The 19819-nt window shown below is 41.9% G+C and overlaps 1 protein-coding gene across 1 annotated transcript in view; it reads left to right on the top strand.

Moving 5' to 3' along the window:
- csmd2 (CUB and Sushi multiple domains 2) overlaps window positions 1-10706 on the top strand; it is a 242171-nt gene extending 231465 nt beyond the window's left edge. The window contains 4 exon segments of the mRNA XM_060042704.1: window positions 1-88; window positions 3226-3358; window positions 3908-4086; window positions 5268-10706. Coding sequence (XP_059898687.1) covers window positions 1-88; window positions 3226-3358; window positions 3908-4067 — 381 coding nt within the window. The 3' untranslated portion in view covers window positions 4068-4086; window positions 5268-10706.
- Window positions 10707-19819: the final 9113 nt, after the last annotated feature.

Here is a 19819-nt window from a genome sequence, read left to right as displayed (position 1 = left end):
GTGTCCTACATTCCCTCGTCCAACTCCTTTGTGTACCAGGGTTTCGTCCGCGGAAAGGGCTTTGGTCAATTTGGCCTACAGAGGATGGGTAAGTCGCAAGCTAGAGTTAGTGTTCATGTTTTTTTTTCCACGAGGCTCGGAGCAGCATAATCCAACGCATAAACAAGCTCAGGCTTTCTTTATTCTTTTTTTTCATAACCACAGAATGAAAGACCCGAGTTAGAAATTTGAGAGTTATGCATGAACATTCATACTGGGGGAAATGTCTAGGCTAGGGGAAATGTGATTTGGGTGAAACTTGTTTAGCGATATCCTATTGTGAACTGCCAGGGGAACGGAGAAACCAGTTGAGGATGTATGCGGACTGACATCTTAATGGTGGCATTGTCGGTTTACTGTTTAAAACCATCTGGTAATTGCAAAGAAACACAACAACAAAAGAAATCAAAAGCCATAATTTCAATTATTTCAATGTCCAATCAATCACTGTTATGGTAATTGTGGTAATTTGCGGCAATTGTGAACGCTGAACTCAGAGTCCTTTAGATACTCAGTCCCGGTTGTCTGCATGAGAAGACACACAAACACAGTCGCTTCGCCGTGATGTCTACCTGGCTTGGTTTGAGGGTGTCAAGTGTGTCTCCATGCACATGCAGGCACGTTTATTTATATCCATTCAAACAGAGCGGCCGTTCGACGCCTTAAGGCAGGCCTACACACATATGGAATATGAAGGGTTAACCAAAATCGGTGACTGGTTTCCTTTTTCCGTAAAAGGGAGCAGCTTGGCTGCATGTGTGTCACATGATCTAAAGCCAGGGAACGCTGGCCTAGATGCCAGCCCGCCGTTGTCACACTGTCGCCTCCTGTTTGTGGTTTCTCCTGTCACTTCCAGCCCTTTTATTTTTCCTTCTTCGTCTTTTCCTTTTTTTCTTTTGCGAGTTTTTGAGGATTCAGCCCGCACAGCTCTAAAATGTTTTCAGAAAACACAGGGCGTCTGCCGCATCCAAAGTGATGCATTACCCACGGTCCCACACCCCCCTCCTCCTCCTCACACCCAACAGCAACGACAACAAAACATAAAACAATACAGCTGACATCAGTTCGGATGCACAGCTTTGCCGTCTCTTTCGACGCGTTAAATGGTTGCTAGCCGACCGCTTTGACACCGTCTGGTGTGTGATGCATCCGTGCGGTGGTCTTCTGCACATCGGATGTGCTAGGCAGCAGAGGGGCAAACAGAATGATGGAATACACAGTATATGACAAAACAGGGACGAGAACATCAATGATTATCGGGTTCAGGTTAGGATGCATCATAAATCCTTTATGATCCGTGTGAGAAAACAGAATGACGTGGCACACATCGTGTGTTTGCCATCATGTGTTTAGTCCAGAGCTCCATCAGAAACCATCGGCTATCATGTGACGATGATGCCAGAATGCCTCCAATACCAACTTCTTCTCCCATCGCCTGCGTATTCCACATTCAGCAATGGATATATTTTTATATTGAATATTTCGTTTCTTCTCGAGGATTCAGTGACGCCGGTTAAATGTGCTGTGTTTACTCAACGAAATGGGTATTGCTCCCGGTTTAAGGCGCTGAGGAGGGGGACCACATGAGTAACGGAGAGCAGCTGTGCTGAGCCACCCCACCCTGTCCCCCCCCACCCAGCCACTACTAACTCTGACCCCCTCTGCCTCCTTCCTGTCACCACTGCAAACAGACTGAGCAAACAGCTCTCTATTAACACAGAGGACAGCTTTTAGTGCCAGGACAAACTGCCTGACTGTGTGTGTGCGTGTGTGTGTGTGTGTGTGTGTGTGTGTGTGTGTGTCTTTGTGGGATTGTGTAGCAGCATATTTATGTTTATGTGTCTCTTGGAAATGCCGTAGCCCCATGTGTTTTATATATTTAATGGCTGACCATCACATGAGGGGTTACACCATTTGTGTGTGTGTTTGTGCATTGATGATTTTGTATAATTATCTTTATGCGTCTTGGAAATAGTCTTGCCTGGTTTGATAATGTTCATTGGGTGTTGGCGTGTGTGTGTGTGTGTGTGTGTGTGTGTGTGTGTGTGTGTGTGTGTGTGTATGTGTGTGAGCGCTTATGAGCATGCCTGCGAGACATCTATGTGTGTGTGCATGCCTCCATGACGTTTAAGTGTGTGTGTGTGTGTGTGTGTGTATGCATGTGCCATCGAGTGTCATCAAAGCGTATTTCTGGTTTAGTGTGTCTGGCTTAGTGTGTTGTATGTGTGTGGGTGTGTTTGTGCGTGTGTGTGTGTGTGTGTTATCTGTGTCTCTGTGCGTGTGCATGCCATTTAAGTCTGCACGTGTGTGTGCGTGTTTGTTTGCGTATGCACATGCCTGTGAGAGTACTCTTAGTGTGTGGGTGTTTGTGTCATCTAAGTGTGTGTGTGTGTGTGTGTGTGCGTCTCACACACAGCCACATCTGCCTGCTGCTCCCGTATGTATCCAGTGGGGGGGCTGCCAGCCACGCAGCACACTAATTGAATTCCTTCTAGTTTGTCCCTCAGACTTTATTGGGGCTTTCTTGGCGTCCGCCGGCAGACAGGTGGGCTGTCACTCTCCCGTCGTCGCCGTGGTCGCCGGGCGACAACATGCCGCCAGGCTGCCCCTAAATTGGAAAAGTGATTCTAAAATGACTGCAGCGGCATCGGTGTCTGGTGCTGATGGCTGTGATTAAAAGTCATTGTCAAGAGGGGGCTTTGGATTCTGTTGTTCCCCTGGTGTGTTGAGGTGTGGGGGGGGGGGGGGGGGGGGGGGGTTAGCTTGCAGTGACAAGCAGAATAATTTAAATGCTTAAACATGGCTTGCGTTTCGCATTACAAATCCTTACTTTGTGTGTCCTGTGTGCGTTACGTCTGGTTGAAATTATACTGTGTAACTTAACCATTAATTTAAACGTTTTAAAAAGTTCGTTTTAATTCATACGTTATTTAAAAGGATTAAGGTAGGGTTAGGTACCTGACCTTATTTAATATCAGGTCCCTTACCAGAAACCCTATGCTAATGCTACATCATTAGGCTTTTTACTGCATTAACTGTCAATTAATGGTCAATGAATCTTACTGTAACCTGTTACCATTACGTTCTGTTTTGTGTTTCTCTTCCCCCCTTCACTGATGATTCATCACTCATTCATGGATCTCACTAAAAGACGGTCCTTGTTGTTTCTGGTTGTCATTGCCACAGAGAATCTGGACCCAAGCACAAACAACCCAGGCTACAACTTTGCCTCCAACAGCAGTTCAGTGGCCGCAGCAATCCTTGTGCCTTTCATAGCCATGATCATTGCAGGCTTTGCCCTTTACCTCTATAAACACCGGTACGTAGCCCCACACAAACACACACATAGGCATGCACGCACGCATACACAAAAACACACACACAAGGACATACAGGCCGGCACGCTCACTACAGGAGCAGCAGAGACAGAGGAGGCCGCCCAACCATAAGGGGACCATCTCAATCCGGGGTGGTCTTAAATCTCCCAGGCTCTATTGGTACTATTCACTTTATGTTTATGCCCTCATATACACAGATAAGGAATCTTTATTATGGGCAATAAACATCCTTGTGTGCATCTTGCTCCATACGCAGCAGTGCCATAACGAATAAACACACAGACAGAAATAGCCGGAATAAAAAACAGAACGTCTGGCGGCTATTGTTATTCATTATCGTGTGATTATTTCATATTTTACCCGTAATATCAGAATTGCATTTGTGCATCGCGTCGTATCTTGTCCGCAGCATTGCACCACAAGAAACGCCTCGTATCGGGGAAAAAAGCCCACTCGGCCGCACGGCTCTCTCGGACCCTTTACCATCCTTTTTCCTCATTCTGGAATTTCTTTTTCCTTCCATTCCTCAGAAGGAGACCAAAAGTCCCCTTCAACGGCTACGTGGGCCACGAGAACACCAACGGCCGGGCCACCTTCGAGAACCCCATGTACGACCGCAACATCCAGCCCACCGACATCATGGCCAACGAGTCCGAGTTCACCGTCAGCACAGTGTGCACGGCGGTATAGCGACCGGGCCCGGCCCGAGGTGAGTCCCGAACGCCCCCCCCCCCCCCCCCCCCCCCCCCCCCGTAGTGCGGTGGACCGGCCAGTTAGGGCTGGGACCGCGTGGAGGTTTGGACTTACCGTATGCTGTCACACAATAAAAATGGCGATGACGATGTAATTCTCGTTTTATATATATATATATATATATATATACATATAATTCCTTGTCTCATAATAAATTAAACCCTTTTATTGGAGTAGCAATCATCTAAAATCGAAACACTGCATAACACAAAATGTTGGACGCGTTACGTTTATTTTCCCCCTTTATTTATTGTTATGACAGCTAAGGCTCTGTCTTTCCCCCGTTGTCTTATGGGTAATGCAGCTATGGCTTTTACCTTAATCCTGCAAATGCCACATATTGCCATTCTTTGGAATTGCTATTAGCGTCAGCTTTATTCCCAAAATGATTCCATTAAGACAATGTATTTTTCTTAGAATTAGATCCATAAACTGCCACACTGCATAGACTGACAAAGCACAGCCTAGTAGTTCTAGGCGGTTTATTAGGATTTAAGTAATATGAATAATATAAATATAAAAACATAGTGTTACTCTAAATGCCTTAATATCTTGTTGACGATTATTGGCACAGCCCTTGTGTGCAGCATTGTACAATGTGTTATAGGTTTGCTTGGTTTAAGTGTCGTCTCCTGTTTGAAATAACCAACTAACTACAAATTGAGGCGGTGGCATCAAAAATGTTGCAATTTTATTCCTAAAAGGAACATTATGGACATCATTTAAAAAAGTATTACATTTAATGTATGACTTCTTTGAGAGCCAATTATTGTTACTTAAAAAAAACTATTAGACTGAAATGTCACCATGTTGACCCTTGAAGCATCAACATTGGAGGTAGTACAGAGATAATACAATTTCCAATGGATGTATAACGTATATTTGATGCATTCTATTTCTTTGGGCATAATACTAAGACGGCCCTTATTATCTTTCCCCCAATATATCGCTACGTCTCTCTCTCTCCATCCATCCATCCATCCATCACATCTGTATCTATATTTCCTCCTGTCCTTCAACCTTACCTTCCTTCCTTCCTACCTTCCTTCCTTCCTTCCTTCCTTCCTTCCTTCCTTCCCCGCTATCCCCGCCCCCACGTGTCCCTCGTCCCCTGCTCCACGCTTCGCCCTGGCGCAGAGGGAAGGAGAAAGCATCACTCACCGGCAGGGCGGCCCAGAGAGTTAGTAGTAGAGGGACATCAAACACCGACGCCGTCCCCCGGTGGCTGCAGCCCCCCGTCGGCCGGTTCGAGTCCAAACAGAGGAAGAGAATACCGTGATGAGAGCCCCCCGAGACGATACGAGAAAGCCTCCCCCCCCCGCCGCCCGTGACGTCAATGACAGCTTTTTCTTTTTCGTGCGCTTCTTTAACTCGAGCCTCTTTGTCGGTTTTGTTCGACAATACGTTGAGGAATAGCTTCCTCCTTGAAACTGTATCAAGCTAGGAGCGCTGCTGCAAGTAACGCTGTGACGACTGCTCTCACTGTCCTCTACCAAAACCCAAAGGGATTTCCATTTCTTTTGTTTGGTTTTTCTTTTTCCTTCTTATGGTCCACTTGAAGGAAAGCAGCCATGGGAATGGCCTGTAGCTGTAAGAAATAGCCGTGTGGTGTCCAGGGAGCAGTGTGGTGATCAGAGCCTCACAGCTTATATGCCGCTAATGTATATCACAGAGAGAGAAAGAGAGAGTGATGGGGACTTATTTTTTCTCTCTCTTTGATTTTCCTGCTGACTTGATTTTTACACACTGCTTGTTTTGGACTTCGGCATCTTTTTCTTTATTTTTTTGTCTCTGAACATTTCAGACCCTCAAAAGTTTTTTTTTCCTGGGCCACGGGTCTGAGGCTGAGGATAAAATGCAGTTTAAAAAAAGGATTCTACTACAACCATGACTACTTTATTTTGGGCTTAACTATTACTTTTATTGGAGCCGGGATGTCATTTTCTTGATAAGGCAGCTGTGTCCGGAGAAAAGGGGTTGAAAGGTAGCTAGGGCAAATGAAAGAAAAAGCACTTAGTAAGACTGCAAACTGAATTTGTAAGAGTGTTTTTTTTTTTTTGTATGTGTGTTTCTGTGAGGGATTGGGAAAGTTTGCCAGGGAGACATATGATGGTGTATGAGTGAATGAATGTGTACATGAGCATGTGCACAATATGCATTTTAACCATATTTGTTCTGTTGATATCAGCGATCTGCCCCAAAGCATTTCTCATCTCTGTCTCTATTATTTTCTCTTATCACTGCTCCCTCAAGATGTACCCTGACGTAGGCAAAGATAAACACTTTAAAGTATGCTGACATTTTATCTTCCACTGAAAAGGGCAATATCTTTTCTTTCAATGAAAAAAAGCAACCTGACTGCTCAGTCCACAAGGAACCTCTGGACCCGAATGAATATTAATCCTATCTTTCAAGGCCAAGTGTTGACCTAACATAGCTCCACAGTGAAAATTAACAAAAGAAGCTAACCCCAGTGTAATAATCCAGATTCCCCCTATTTCCCAATGGTGGAAATACCATTGCCCGACAGTAAGTGTTCGACAAAGAGGTGCTCCTCTGCTCCACAACATAGGATTGAAGAAGAGACCATGCGGCTCTGATGGGTCCTAGCAACAATTTCAAAGTGCCAGAGTCAGATTTTCTTTTTTAATAAACATGGCAAAAAATAAAAAAGGGGAAGCAGGAGAGTTCTTATGACTCTTGGTCAATTCCAGGGCTTGGACTCAAGGTAAAAAAATAATGATGATAAAAAATAGCTATATTGTATTCCTGGATACAAAAAAAAGCCCTGCAAATATGTTCAGTTTTTTTCTTTTTCTGATTGAAAGAGAGGGTAGGGGAAAAAAAGTGGTGCACTAACAATGCTGAGGTATTGAGTAGAACGGAGCTCCCCTGTTTCCCCGGTAGACCACATCAACTCATGAGATGTCAAACTTCCCAGTTCTAGAACTTCCTCACCAAAACCCCCCGGCCCCCACTAGTCCTTTGGTTGTTCATGCTCCTGTGACTCACACTGGTTTATATTTATGTATATATATATATATATATATATATATATATAGCGCTAGGCTCAAGGTTTGCAGTATTATCAGCTCCCTAACCGTGGTCAGTCGTCCGGTTGGCTGGTCAGTCTTGGAGGAAAGAAGCCCTAAACAAAGCTTAAAAATTGAAAAGGTTTGCTCACAGCCTTGAAAAAAAAGTTCAATGTTGGTCAAGCAAGAGGAGCCACACAGCGTGAGGGAAAAAAAGTTTGTGACTTCCACTGAGACAGGTCCCGCTGGATTTAATTCACGTCACGTCGCCACACTACACAACTCATCGATTTTGTCTTTTTCAGGGTGTGTGTGGGGGTTTGCATTGCGGGAAGACCTTGGATAGATCCATATATCCATGTGTGTGGAATGGAGACCCACTTTGTTTAGTCTCAACTTGGGGGAAAATAAATAAATAGTTAAAAACACACAGATCCCTCGGTGCTGTGGTGGTAATGGTGTTGCAACTACTTACCACACACGCCAATAGGGAAATTATTCGGCAGACGAGTGTGGGGAAAAAACACGTGTTTTACAGATCTTTGCACATCTCTGCTCACGAAAGGGATTCGGGATTACGGTGAAGGATGGCAGCTGTAGAGAGCGAACTCGGACAACATCTGCGCGACAAGCGGGATCAACATAGGTGTTATATGTACTTATATGTACGCTTGGTTACCATGGTTACTGCCGTGAATGCTGATGGCGATGGCGTGAACATTGTCGGGCAAAAAATGACACCTCCTCATCCAATTAGCTCCAATTATTCACTCGGGTTCGATGGTTACCTCACATCACGAGACCTGTTTTAATTCTGTCCTTCGTCATTTGAGGGATAGATATCGGTTAGGCCATGCTTGACTTCAAAGGCCTGCTATTAGTCTGATCGAATTAGTAATGCTGAATAAAATCCCATAGCTGCTTCTCTCACTAAACAAGCGCCCCGTATTTTGATATATTTGAGATGGGCCATGCTACGGTACATGATGTACGTTCATATAGTGGAAAAAAATACCAAGCTCCCTTGCGTAGCTTTGTAATGACGGTTTTCACACTGGGCCTATAATTGACCCCTAAAGCCCTAGCATTTGTAACAAATCACTCCTTTTGTTCTACCGATCTACGTTATTTTCTTCTCCCTGGCTTTGTAATTGCTTTAACAGTTGTATTACTTATGATGCCCTGGCTTATCTTGACAGCGAGTCTACAGTATCAGCTCGTCTGTTTGCCAGGAGCAAATTGATTTAAGAGAATAGGCCACGAGTTTAATTACCCTGGGAGATTTCACGGAAAGACATTTTGCATTATCTTGCCGCTGCTTGTGTTTCTCATAATTTCAAGCAGCCGTTGTGTCATACATTTCTTCTTTTAACTTTATTGTCGGCTATTCCGCCTCAAATATGTCCGGGGAGAACGTCGGCCTACGTTTGTTTGTTTTCTCTCCATGAAAAGGGAACATCCTTTAACCCCCCCAAAAAATGTCCCCCTGACTCTGAGCATCACATTAGCCCCCTTTTCAAGTTACATTTCACACAAAAATCGTATCAACGAAGAAATCGCTTTTTTTTTTTTATTGCTCGTCATCTCCACTAGCGAGTGCTTTACGTTGAAAACAGTGCCTTGGTAAAGTAAAGCCCATAGTCAATAACACACTGATTGAAATTGTTGAGAGAGAGACATCTAGAAGTTTAGATGGAACCTATAAAACATTCCCCTTATGGTCCTAGTATACGGTAAAAGATAAAAGTAAAAGATAAAAGAGTATTTCCACCAACATAATTCTCAAAATACCAGTGCTCCTGCCCACTAGGGGGAGTATTTTAACGCAGTGGAATCATCCTCCTCTTGTTGGTCACGCTGCCACTATGTGCCACCTACAAATACACAGGACATCCCACCACGACACCACACCTGCCCTGGGTCCCTCTGCATTGTGGGGTCTTGGTCCTGCAGACTAGCGGAGCGTGTGGGGCTCGACGTCTACGTCCCTATACCGTTATATTCTCTCCTCGGCTCCCGTTCCGCTCCCTAAATAAGTGATGGGCTCATTAGAACGGTCCAGTGCCCCTGCAAATGATTTATGTGTTGGCATTTGTATGCTTGTCAACAGCTGCTGCTTAGCTGGGTTTTATTTTTACGCGGCCTGTATTATGCATCCCCGTCCTCAAGAGGTACCAAAGAAAGTTATCCAAACTCAGCTTAATCATATCAACACGATTCAAGGCGGAATTGGACAATTGGAATACAATAACAAATTTAGTCAATCCCCGATAGTTAATGTCAGTGTTTTCCATTTTGGCTTCCTCAGGGTTTGAGAACGTTGGCGAAAACATTAAATGAAGGACCGAGACATCCTCAAGGATTTAGGAACGATAATTCACAGACGGGTGACTTTCACTTCATAGGTCCTTCAATCTTTTTGGCTCAAGTGTCTCTGGAGTCATCCAAAAAATATCAAGTCAGCGTAGATAAATCACTGCTATGGAGTCCAAGAGCATACTGAATGTATGTTCGGAATAGACCATGTATGGTTAAGAGTACATGAGGCCTCAGTTCCTTGTAATCTACAGTTAGACTGAGTGCCATTTCGTTCAGATGTCACTTCGAATTGCCCAGCCAACCTTCTAGCGTCGCTCTCTTTGGGCATGTTTATCCATGCACCGACATGTTTGTTCTCGCTCTACATTAGGCCCATGCTTTCTTCAATTCGATCCATGTCAGTTGTTTTCACTGCTCAGATTCATTTTCGAACCATGTTCAGTCACGCGTGTAGTTTTGGTACAATCGCTAAATGACATATGTCCTTCAGTGGGGTGCATGCATTGTGCCGGTCCAGTGAATCTCTCCCATTTAAATGAGCAAAAAGGCCCGTGGCCCCATGACAGCAGACACCGGAAACCAAGCAACATGAGAGAAAGGTTGTTGTCTGAATTACTATGTCGCAAAATGTTGCTCTATTTTATTGTTATTTTCGTTTGTTATTTTTGTTCTGTTGCCTAAGACCGTTGCTTGGACAGTAAGAGAGTAAAAACGTGTACCTGAGCAGACAGCGAAACTGCAGAGAGCAAAACTGGCAAGTCGCTGAGAAGCGGTACATGTGAACGAACAAAAAAAAAAGGTTTTGTACAGAGATATATTTTTATGGGAATACATTTGTAATATAAAAAAAGAGAAAATGGATCAAATTATATGTAAATGTTTTTCTTTTTCATTATTGTAGTACAAATGCTAGTGGGGAGTATACAAAAATATCTATCGATATAGATATATAATATATCTATATGCATATATAGATATATCATATAGATATATACAAAATGACGAAAATAAAACTTTTTTCTAAGTGTAAAAAAGATTGTAAATAAAAGTTTACATACATATTGTAAATATGTAAGACCCACCATGGCTTGTCTGCAATATATAAAAATGTATTTTATCCTTTATCCGTCTGTATATGATGCTTTGCATTGTGTTTAAGCTTATTCTACTTTCTTGAACTTGAAACTTATTTTGAAGATTTTGGAATAAAATATATTTAAAATGATATGCGTTCATGTGGATTTATTAAGTGTAATATTTCATTTCTGAATGAACATTTTTATTTTATTCATTAAATGGTTCAAGTACCTTGGTAGTGTTGATTAAATTATTATTATTATATATTATCATATTATTATTTGTATTTATATGTAAAGATAGTCCAGAAAAGGTAATAGCTTGTTTGTGATATTCTACACATTACCATTATTTTTCATATAAAATGTTAAAAGATAACGTTCATGTAGTTGGTGTTTCACTGTCATAACAGCTTTACAATATTATATACTCTACAAGTTAACAAATACAGTGTACTTTGTTAACTTGTAGAGTGTTTGTCAGTGTCATTCAATAGCCTTCGATTCAGAGTAAATACTTACCAACTAACATCCAACCAAAGAGAACTGAATCAAAATGTGACATACCATATAATAAACAACCAAAAAGACAGGGGCAGTGATACCTTAGCTAAAGTGCTGCTCCTTGTCAGGGTCAAAGTGACAAGCCGTGTTAGTCCAAGTCTCTCTCTCTGTGTGTGTGTGTGTGTGTGTGTGTGTGTGTGTGTGTGTGTGTGTGTGTGTGTGTGTGTGTGTGTGTGTGTGTGTGTGTGTGTGTGTGTGTGTGTGTGTGTGTGTGTGTGTGCGCGCGCGTGCGCACGTGTGTATTTCGATGCACACTCGCACTGGACATGTGCAATAGTCTCGTCTGGATATTGGCAAGGTTAAAACCTTTCCTTGATTGATTAAACGAGCAACTGCACACGGATCATTAGTCACTACTGTTCCCAGGCTGGTTTCCACAGTGATTAATCAAGCCGTGTCAAATGAAGCAGTTAACAGTTACCCTATCAGTCCCAAAGACAGCGACACGAGATGGGGTGGGGGGTGGGGTTGGGAAAGGGCTTTTTAGCTTGTTTTGTGCCACACACTACATCCCAGGTCGAACAGAGGACTATCGAGTACTGCCCCCGGTGTACTTCATCATCGGCTAAATATGCAAATTGAATTATTTAACTCTGGTCATACAGTAACTTGAACTTTAAAATGAAGAGTATTTCTTTGCAAAAGGCTATTCATGAGCGGAACCTAAACTTGGATCACTCGCTCTATAAATCACATCCCTTAGTTTTAGGGAAAATACAATAATAATAACCCAAGTACTCAAAATATGCATTCTAATATATTCTTTTCATTGCACTGCAGCTCCCCTTTATAACCAAAGCAGGGTCTGAGTCACGCTCATGGTTTTTATCAATGTTTATTACCACCTAATGGAGAATAATAACTTCAGATCTAAAGTTTTGCACTCAGCCGGGCTCCCTAAGGCCCTTTTCTTCTATTGATAAAGAAGAGAATCAAAGCGTCAGAGCAGAGAGCAATTACCTCTGTCACTTTCACCGCTACGAGCATGACACATACCAAATATTAAGTTATTGTTGTATTTAACAACATGACAGCTTCCTCCAATTACCCAGGTGTCCAATGACTCGTTTTAAGTTCTCTTCTGTGTTTTTTTTAAATGGAGTGATACATGTTAAATTGTGATTTTTACTGAGATCGTTTTCTGTCTAGATCCTGAAAGTAACCGAACAATTTAGTTCACCAAGGAGGGCGTGTGCCAGTGCATGTGTCAAGGGTGTGCGTGTGTGTGCGGACTACAATTTGTACATATCAATTTGTTTATCTTTTAAAGTCTAAGAAGTGACATGAATAACAGAAGTGCGTACATAATATTGCATCGTTCTCGAAAAGATCTAGTAGAATATCCAAAGAACAAACGTTGCGGTTCGCTAAAATCCCATTTTTTGTACCGTTCTCCTGATCCTGATTCCGACGCCAGATCAAATTTTACACCCACCGATGATGAGAGGAGGTCAACGCGCCTATCTGACGATTTCATTTCCATTTCAGTAATGACTGCCTCAACCCTTGGGCTCTGTTCACTCATCACAGACACGTTTGTTTGACCATGAGTCTCAGTCAAAGCATCTCTTTTTGGGAGCCGCTCAGTGTCCCGCTGTCCCCCGTCCACGGTCATCACAGAGGTTTGGGAGCAGACATCAAAGCGAGGAGGGTTTACCCGCTAGAGTGCTTTGTGTGCTGGCCCAGACCTTGGCTAACACGAGGGGGGATATCAAACATCCTCCAGCAGGGAGACTATGAACCAGGGTGGAGGGAGGGATTGGGCAAAAATATGCATTTGTTCCGCCTGTGAATTTGTCTGCATGGGTTCACTCCTATTGACTTAGAGCAGCATGGGTTAGTGAACGACTGTTTAATGTTGCTCATGAGATATTAATGCTTCTCATCATTTGGATGTATAATTGTATGTGTAACCACATGCATGCATAGAATCCAATTATTTGATTAAATCTCTTTATTCTTCTTAAATTAATGCATGCTTTTGTTATTTAGGTTTGAGTCCAGTAGTGAAGAGTGGATTGCAAACTGGCCGTAGTGAATCGAAGAAAGTATAGGAGTTTTCTTATTTTTCACTCCAAATGGCTTAGATTAAAAAAAAAAAAAAAAAAGTATTAATAGAAGGCATGGGGGTAATCATTCTATAGTGTTCCTAAGAAAGCCCCTATAATCATACATTGTAAACCAAGCACAAACAAAAAGCAGTTTCCACATAGTGCCCACATTTCCACATGAAAATAGTTAAGAGCAGAATTCCAATTATATGCTTCCTTGACTGCCAACAAAGAATCGTGATTAATAAAGGAAATGTCAGCAATTTGTCACCATATAATATAAATATTTAACGCTGCAACTGCAACATTCAGGTAAATCGTCGTCTCTTGCTCACTCTCCCAGTCAAACTCAACCATAAGACAGAGGAGAAAAGTTAGAAACAAGTGTGCAAAATGAACTCATTAACGGAGGTGAGAGTAATTAGCTTATTAAGTGTAGCAGGTGAGGGGGGGTTGGGGGGGGGTTATTGATTGGAGGAAGAAGGGACAGGAACAGGAAGTACTCCTCTCAAATCATCATTGGCTTCCAGATGTTCAACTAAAGGCTATGACATAGTTCACGATTGATCAACTTGATTGAATTGTCTTGTCGACTGACTGGGGAGGTAGAAAAATTAAGAACTTACACACATTTGCCTTTCTTAGTTCAGCCGCACATTTCCCACATTCTTTGCACGTTGTTTGCATTATATGTAATATTCTTTGCATTATATGTAATAGAGTATGGATGTGAACGCTTAAGATTTGTTTTCACCTCTTAATGAAAATAATTGATACACATGCACTAGCTCAGGAGGTAGAGCGGGTTGGCTGGTAACCGCAAGGTTGCTAGTTCGATCCCCGGCTCCTCCTAGAGTGTGTCGAGGTGTCCCTGAGCAAGGCACCTAACCCTAACTGCTCCCGACGAGCTGGCTGTCGCCTTGCATGGCTGACTCCGCTGTCGGTGTATGAATGTGTGTATGAATGGGTGATTGTGTGGCAATATTGTAAAGCGCTTTGGGTGGCCACTGGTTACAGATAAAGCGCTATATAAATGCAGACCATTTACCATTTACCATGCAAAGTATACATCAAATAGAAGGACGGTGCATTACATATTCACAACAAAAAGAGTGTTAATGAGAAATTTACAAGCCATGCTTTGTTTGAGGTCAGATAAGAGATCCATAAGGTATGCGTGGTCCTTTCTATGAATGGTATGGCTGGACTATGGTTTTTAGGCTCTGAGGGTGAGTGGTAAAGGCTTTTTTTTTTTTTAAATAGAAACAAAAAGGTGATAGGGTGGAGGGGGGCATGTTATAGGTTCAAATTGGCTTGTATCGCTGACAGCTATTGGAATGAATGATCAATAAATATAATAGATAGCAATAAGTTCCGGTCTATGAATGTAGTTTATCACTATGGATGCAATAACAGGACTGTGTTGAGAAATGTATAGGCTCTACAATAGACCTAATTCCACCATCTCCTACAACATGTACTTTGACCATGGTGACTTTGACAAAGAAGGGAGGGGTGAGTATTCAGTTGGTTGATAACCTCAACCTCACCGCTAGTTGCTACTTATTTGTGCACACTGGACCTTTAACCATTATTAAGCAGGGACTTTCCATAACACTTTAATAATGTGTTTTTGTGGTATTTTAAATGAAGGCCAGCTTATATTGTTGCTTTTCAGTGGTATTTCCTTGAATAATGTTGGACTGAAAACCTAACCATTGATAGTTTGGCTGAATGTTTATTCTATCATGCAGAACAATTAAATATATCTTAATGCAATGTGCTGGACTGATATCATCAACGTTAAAGTGTACTTTAATTACTATACCATAGCTTTAGTCCCTATGATGATTTGTTTTTCAAGGCAATTCCCCTGAATTCTTAAGTGCTGTGCAAAAAGTTATAACAGATCAGTTGAAAAAAGGGAACATACAATATATTATTTGAAGTACCGCCATAAGGAAATTTCTATCCACCTTGTCAACACATGAAAAATTGTGGAAGGAAAAACATATTTTTTTATTTAGTTTCCTATACGCAATGAGAAGGAATGATTGCCCTGGTTGAGTTCAGGGACCCCCCGTGCTCTGGCCCAGCGGGCGGTGCACTGACACTTCTTAGGTTAGCAAACGGCCAGCACCTTTCCAATCAGCCGGCTAATAAACACTCAACATTGAGACGCCACCAAAACGCTGCCATGTCCCATTTCACTGGAAGATTGAGATGAACTCTGCCAAAAAAAGTATGTACCCCATGGCTATGTTACCAAAGCGATAATTTGTCAGGAAACTATATTCTAACGTGAAATTTGGTCCTGTTATTTCAGGGCAATATCGAAGTGCATTTAGGGTAGGATGGTATACATACAGCTATGTAAATAGTTATAAGGATGGATGCTTATAATGTCAATTTCCCATACACAAATATTTTATATGGAAGTAACGCATGTAGCCACGCTAAACTGGCCTGTATCGATTCAATCAAAGGTCTTATTAAAAAAACGAAATCACTGAAAGCCTTTGCATCGATATGATACGGTTTGCAATAAGAGATTTTTAGGCTGTTAAAAACCATCACCCTTCTGGCTCTTTTCATTGCTTCTTGTCAATGATGACCAAATCACTTTGTTTGTACTCAATACACAACCGCACATCATTTCTGGACTTGATATAAAAGACTGAGTCTGCCTTCAGCTTTGAAAAACATTGCACGAACAAAAAAAAAAAAATATGTATTAATTACTCTTCAAATAGATATTTATATATATGGTAATTCATTATTTTAGCTTTACTTTATTTATTATTTTCTTGTGATTATTCTTTCTGATTTTATCGCTGACCACTGTCATGTTGATAGCTGAAACACACACACAGTCAGGTGAAAATCTTGGAACTCTCTTATCCTCTTTCTCACACCTTCTCACAAATACAGAGCTTTACTTTACTTGCTATATCCTTTCTTGATCTTTTTTGATGACAAAGTGGGTCTCCAGCTTTATTTCTAGATGAATTCCCGAAGTTGAGAGAGTTTTAATTGGGTGAATGCAGTCCCACTCTCACACTGCCAAACCCACCCAGGTCGATAGAGCCAGCTTCTTGATTTCCCTGTTGCCTTCTAACTGTGATTACTTCTCCAATCTCTTTGCTATTCTGATGGCAGGGCCCCTTACCGACACACAGGTCTACAAACATTCACTAGTTTTGGGTTCAGTCTTAGCTGGTCTGACATGTCCAGCGTGTCTGACGCTGGATTGGGCAAAAGTTGGGAGAATGTTTGGGGGATTCTCAGGGGATACAGAGTGAATAGAATATTTTTGGGAATTATTTTCTGGTTGAAATGCCCAATTGCTAGGCCTTTTCCAGTGCTCTGCCAGCTGAATGATATGATTCAGAGGAGACAAGCACAAGTGCCTTGTCAACACTGTTGGGGACTTTGGAGTGATGGGTATCAATGGCTGCATAGAAAGCCCCTTTCAGTAATGAAAAAGCAGCATGACTTCTGGTTTATAGGGGATGGGGCTGGGGTACTATACACACACACAAACAAACACATACACACACATTTCTTCACACCACAGACAGGCATACACATATTCACATACCTTTCATCTACACATGTGAAGAGGCAGAATATTCCATCATTAAATTGCCCTCAAGCTCAGCGAAGAGTTGGGGGCTAAGGCAGAGTTTGTGACACACATGGCTACATGTGAGGTCTTCCATAGGAGGATGCTAATAATACTGAGAGAGGTGAGTCACTGTTTGCTGACCACATCAACCCACCCATGTCCCCTTTTCCCCAGTTTATTTAATTTTGAGAGAGAGAGAGAGAGAGATAGATGGTAGAGGGATGCTTTTGACATCTCTATGATACGTCAGTTAAATATGCCAACTTATAACCATAGAAGACTTACAATAAGGTCAGGTTGACCGAAAATAAGTTACGGGTTCCAGTTTTTTAATCCTATTTCATACAGTCCATGGGTCGAACAGGAAGATAACAAGTTCCATCAGGCACACAGAATGATTATTAAGTGTCTTGTGTCATCTGCAAGTCTGTGAATAGCACACTGACAGGGTGACCCCTTTTTAATGCAATGATGTGGGAGTAAGAGTGCTCGATGCTAGGTGCATGTATACTTAAGTTAGTCACATACTTTCTGTTTTTGTTGCTTTTATCTGTCTGGCGGCAAGACTTGTTACGTCTGCTTTTCACGTTGCGTTTGCAGAAGGCGGTGGCAGCAACACATTAAAATCAGGAGAATTCTAAATGTGACGGGAGCAAATAAAATGAATAAGTAAACTTGCAATGTGGCCGGCAGATTGATTTGGAGCATAAAACGGTGGTGAACCCGCAGTGAAAGTTTAGCTAGGTCCACTAAATGATTTAATTCCACCCCCAATTAATTTTAGTTTTTAAAACAAATATTTTTGACAGACGTTAGGAAAATGGAAAGACCCGTCGCTCACGTGGGTCATAGATTTGAAATCATCCTTAATCGGACAGAGCCGTTGCTTGGCAACAGGCATCACCTTGATTGAATTGTGTTGTCAACTGACTGGGGGAGGAAGAAAGATGGAGAAGGAGAAATGGGAAAGAAAATTCAGTTACCATCGTAGAACAGACTGAATGCTTGTTAGCCTACCACAATTATTTGAATAAGATGGAAATACATGTTGGCTTTCAAGACAACCACTCATTGTAATTTGCAAACCTCAATTGTTTTTCAAACATTTTGCATGTCTAGCCAAAACAATTATTTAAAAGGATAGTGAGAGTTTGATTTGTGGCTCTAGCGAAAGATTTTACTTGAACATTGACATAGCATAGGCACACAGTTTATGGTTTCAGAGAATTCTACATAACTGATCTCCGGAATTACGAATCATTAGTGATCAGCTTAATCTCTCATGGTGTTGTCATGGCATCTTGCCAGGATATGTTTAATAACACAAAAAATGAGAAATGGAATTGGAATGCTGTTTGATTTGGCTCTATTTGACCTAGAAGTGTAATACAGGTATTATAATTTATTTCTGGATGAAGTGCCAGGTTCATTGTGTAAGACAGTAATGCACTATGTAAATTATTCCTCCGGGCCAAAATAAGATCTGAATAAATTTGCCAAATTAAGGGTCCTCAGTACAATCCTCAGTAGTCGGGGAAACACACTGATTTATGCCCAAGTTTCTTTCTCAGAATTTGCAATTCATCACTATTTATTTTGTCTCATCATGCATTTTTTATGAATAGTATCTTTTGTCAGTTATTTGGGGGGGCAGCTAGGCTCTCCTGGTTTCAGGGCTGGGGTATCTGACCTGTCTAACACTTTGTCTGTGGTAATTAAGTCTCTCCTGGTCTAAGGGCCGAGGTCCCCAAACTAATAATTTGGCTGTGGCAGTAAAGTCTCCCCGGGACTCAGGGCTGAAGTTTATAATCAATCACTGTTTTATTAGTTTATCAATTTGTTCCTGATTATTGGATGGGCATTAGGGCAAATGTGCAGACACATAAACATCCTTCAAAATAAAAAATCACTCGCATAGTATTCTCTTTATTCCTATGGGTACTTGCTTGATCATATTCTGCCATTTTGCTCCTTCCTTTGGCACAAACAACCTAAAATACACACACAGACAGACATGCTCACACAGCTCTCTCTCTCTCTCTCTCTCACTCTCACTCTCTCTCTCTCTCAGCCGTGAAGATCCTAGCAAAAACTTAACTTGAAGTGTATCCCATGTGACGACCTCTGTTCTTCATCTCTTTTTCCTCCTTGAAGAAGTGCAGACAAGCGGCCGTATGCAGCTTGAACAGACACCAAAGCGCCCATGTTTTCATGTCGGTAAGGCAGCCAGATATCAGTGTAAGTCGATGTACTGTAAATATGAAGCCTCTTTTCTTGACAATATCAATGCCCTTTCATTTTGTGCAGTCGTGTGTGTGTGTGTGTGTGTGTGTGTGTGTGTGTGTGTGTGTGTGTGTGTGTGTGTGTGTGTGTGTGTGTGTGTGTGTGTGTGTGTGTGTGTGCGTACATGAAACTGTGTGTGTGTGTGTGTGTGTGTGCATGAAACTGTGTGTGTGTGTGTGTGTGTGTGTGTGAGTGAGATTGTGTTTGTTTGTGTTATCTGCATGCCATTGTTCTCATTCTCATCAGTTCTCAATGCCAGTGTAGGTCGATGTAGTGTAAAAATGAAGCCTCTTTTCTTGACAATATCAATGCCCTTTCGTTTTGTGCATTCCTGTGTGTGTGTGTGTGTGTGTGTGAGAGAAAGTGTTCTGCATGCCTGTTCTCTGGTCATGTGTTGGATGCAAGCAGCTCTTCCTCTGACTTCATAAAGCAGGTGGTCCCGCTAGCAGTAAATTGGATTCAGTGCAGAGTCACGCTACAGATTTGGTTATCCCGGTGTGCTCGCGGGGATCCTGATAAAACAAGACAAGTCACGTCAATACGCATCCAACAGCTATAATACAGGTGGAAAAAACTCTCTCGCTCTTGCTCACTTGCTCTCTCTCTCCCTCTCGATTTAAAGGACTTTATTTATTTATTTATTGGAATGGAAACTGATGTTTGAATGGCCAAAGCACAACAAGTAAATTAAGGAACAACATAAGTTAAATTCTAAAACCATATCTACAATATAGAC

The sequence above is a fragment of the Gadus macrocephalus genome, chromosome 22 (assembly GCF_031168955.1).
Source record: "Gadus macrocephalus chromosome 22, ASM3116895v1".
NCBI classification, from domain to species: domain Eukaryota; kingdom Metazoa; phylum Chordata; class Actinopteri; order Gadiformes; family Gadidae; genus Gadus; species Gadus macrocephalus.
Note: the sequence above shows the minus strand (reverse complement) of the source record. Positions and strands in the feature narration are given on the sequence as shown.